The 2,462-nt window shown below is 40.5% G+C and overlaps 1 protein-coding gene across 1 annotated transcript; it reads right to left on the minus strand.

Annotated features, from left to right (window-relative positions):
* Nucleotides 1-288: 288 nt before the first annotated feature.
* Nucleotides 289-1,563, minus strand: LOC142628821 (uncharacterized). The gene is made up of 2 exons (XM_075802857.1): nucleotides 1,468-1,563; nucleotides 289-726 (listed from the first exon to the last, which is right to left on the minus strand). The coding sequence occupies exons 1-2, from the start codon at nucleotides 1,561-1,563 to the stop codon at nucleotides 289-291; spliced, it is 534 nt and encodes a 177-aa protein (XP_075658972.1).
* Between the last annotated feature and the right edge of the window lie 899 nt (nucleotides 1,564-2,462).

The following is a 2,462-nucleotide window of genomic DNA, read 5'->3' on the forward strand; positions in this document are numbered from 1 at the left end:
TTGTCCACCATGACTGTATCCATAGACAATGCACAAGCTGGAAGCTAGCGCACTTTTAGGGAATTAAAATACTAAAAAACACGTAGTACTAGCAACAAACACAAATAAAACATAAGGACAATAACACATAACTCAAACTTCATCCATGATGATGCTGTTCTAGGATGATACTCGTCCAAGTTGATGCTCGTCTAGGCTGACACTTCACTGATAATATCTTCTTAAATGCTTAACATTCCAGGGGTGCTCTAACTTTCTTCCATCCAGGGCTTCCAAGTAGTATTATCCCTACCTTTCGCAATTGATAACTCTGTAGGTTCCTTCCCAATTAGGCCTCAGTTTTCCATGGGCTGGGTTTCTGGTTGCTAAGGAGACCCTTTTTAGGACGAGGTCCCCAATGTCAAATCGCTTGAGTTTCACAATTGCATCATATTTCCTAGCCATGAGGTTTTTATACCTCACTATTCTCTGTTCTACATCCATCCTTACCTCGTCTATCAGATCAAGGTTAAGATAAAGTTGTTTCTCATTTTCCTCGTTCTGATACTTCATCACCCTATGGTTAGCCATGTGTGCTTCTATAGGTATAACTGGTTCACTTCCATAGGCTAGTTTGAAAGGAGATTCCCCTGTGGGGGTCCTCACAGTCGTCTTATAAGCCCATAAAACACCTAGTTGCTCGTTTGGCCATACTTCCTTTGCCCCCTCAAGCCGAGTCTTGATGATCTTCAACATAAATCAGTTTGCAACTTCAGATTGTCCATTTTCTTATGGGTGGGAGGGTGAGGAATAATGGTTCTTTATCCCAAGTTGCTCACATAAATCTCTGAAAGGTGTGTTATCAAACTGTCTTCCATTATCTAACACTAGTACCCTAGGAACCCCAAATCGGCAGATGATACTCTTCCAAACGAAGTTCTTGACATTCTGCTATGTAATTTTCGCTAAAGGTTTAGCTTCCACCCATTTAGTGAAGTAATCGATCCTTATCTCTAAAAACTTCATTTGCTTGGTTCCTATGGGAAAGGGACCCAAAATATCCAATCCCCATTGTTCAAAGGGCCATAGGGCCATCATCAAGGTGAGGTACTCCAATGGTTGTCTTGGGATATTGCTGAAGTGTTGACACTGATCACACACCTTAACATAAGCCTTAGCATCTACTTGAATAGTCGGCCAGTAGTAATCTACACAGATGACCTTATAGACGAGTGCTCTTGCTTCTGAATGGTTTCCACATGCTCCTTCATGAACTTCCCTCAATACATAATTTGATTCATCTGAAGCTAAACACCTTAGGTAAGGCTATGAGAAGCCTCTTTTATATAGCACCTCGTCTATTAGGACATACTTAGCTAATCTGATCCTTAGCTTTCTGGCTTCGTCTCTTTCTTTTGGACGTCTTCCCTCCTTGAGGTAGGCCACTATTGGGGTCATCCAGTTTTTTTCTCCTTGTATCCATTGTACCTTTGGAAGGTCTATGTTTGGCATGTACTGGACTTCATCAAGCTCGTCCATAGACCCATCTGCCAACGCTGCTTTTGCTAAGGCATCTACTTCCATGTTTTTCTCCCTAGAAACTTGAAGAAAACTGGTTTCCTAAAATTTCTTAATAAGTCGCTTCACCTTATTGAGGTACTTCTTCATTCGTTCTTCCTTAGCTTTACATGTTCCATTTACTTAACCTATGATCAATTGAAAGTCTCCTTGGATGACTATTAACTTTGCCCCTAAGGACTTAGCCAATTCCAACCCTTTTAGGAGGGCTTCATTGTTGATTTTCTGATACTATAGACGAACTGCATATTTCAACTTGTCCCTTTTTAGGGATTTCAGTATAACTCCTATACCTCCTACATATAATGTGGATGAACCATCTACATAGACGACCCACTTCTTAGCTTCATCCACCTCGCCTAGATCACCATGGTTTAGAGTGAATTTCACAATAAAATCTGCCAAAACTTGAGCCTTTATAGCACTTCTTGGTTAATACTTGAAATCAAACTCACAAAGCTCTATAGCCCATTGGATTAGTCGACCTGCGGCTTCTAGCTTGTTCATTGCCTTCTTGAGTGGATGATCCGTCAAGACATTGATTAGATGCGCCTGGAAGTAATGCCTTAGCTTCTTGGAAGCTGTTATCAATGCAAAGGCTAGCTTTTCCATCATAGGATATCATTCCTCTGCTCCCTTTAGCACAAGATCTGTATAATAAACAAGTTTCTGTATCCTCCCTTCTTCTCTGATTAATTCCAAACTCACTACATGTAGGGACACTATTAAGTATAAATAGAATTCTTCACCTGGTATAGACAGGCTTAGTAAAGGAGCTATTGTAAGATAGGCCTTAAGATCCTGTAAGGCCTTCTAACACTTGTTCATCTATTCAAATGCCTTCTTGAGAACCTTGAAAATTGGTAAGCATTTGTTAGTAGCTTTCGAAACAAACCTGTTAAGGG

The sequence above is a fragment of the Castanea sativa genome, chromosome 3, assembly GCF_040712315.1.
Source record: "Castanea sativa cultivar Marrone di Chiusa Pesio chromosome 3, ASM4071231v1".
Lineage (NCBI taxonomy): Eukaryota > Viridiplantae > Streptophyta > Magnoliopsida > Fagales > Fagaceae > Castanea > Castanea sativa.

Coding starts and splice junctions, on each gene's coding strand:
- LOC142628821 (XM_075802857.1), bottom strand. CDS start 1,563: ATGGAAGTAGATGCCTTAGCAAAAGCAGCGTTGGCAGATGGGTCTATG. Junction 727..1,467: donor CAAACATAGACCTTCCAAAG/GTACAATGGATA, acceptor TTTATGTTGAAG/ATCATCAAGACTCGGCTTGA.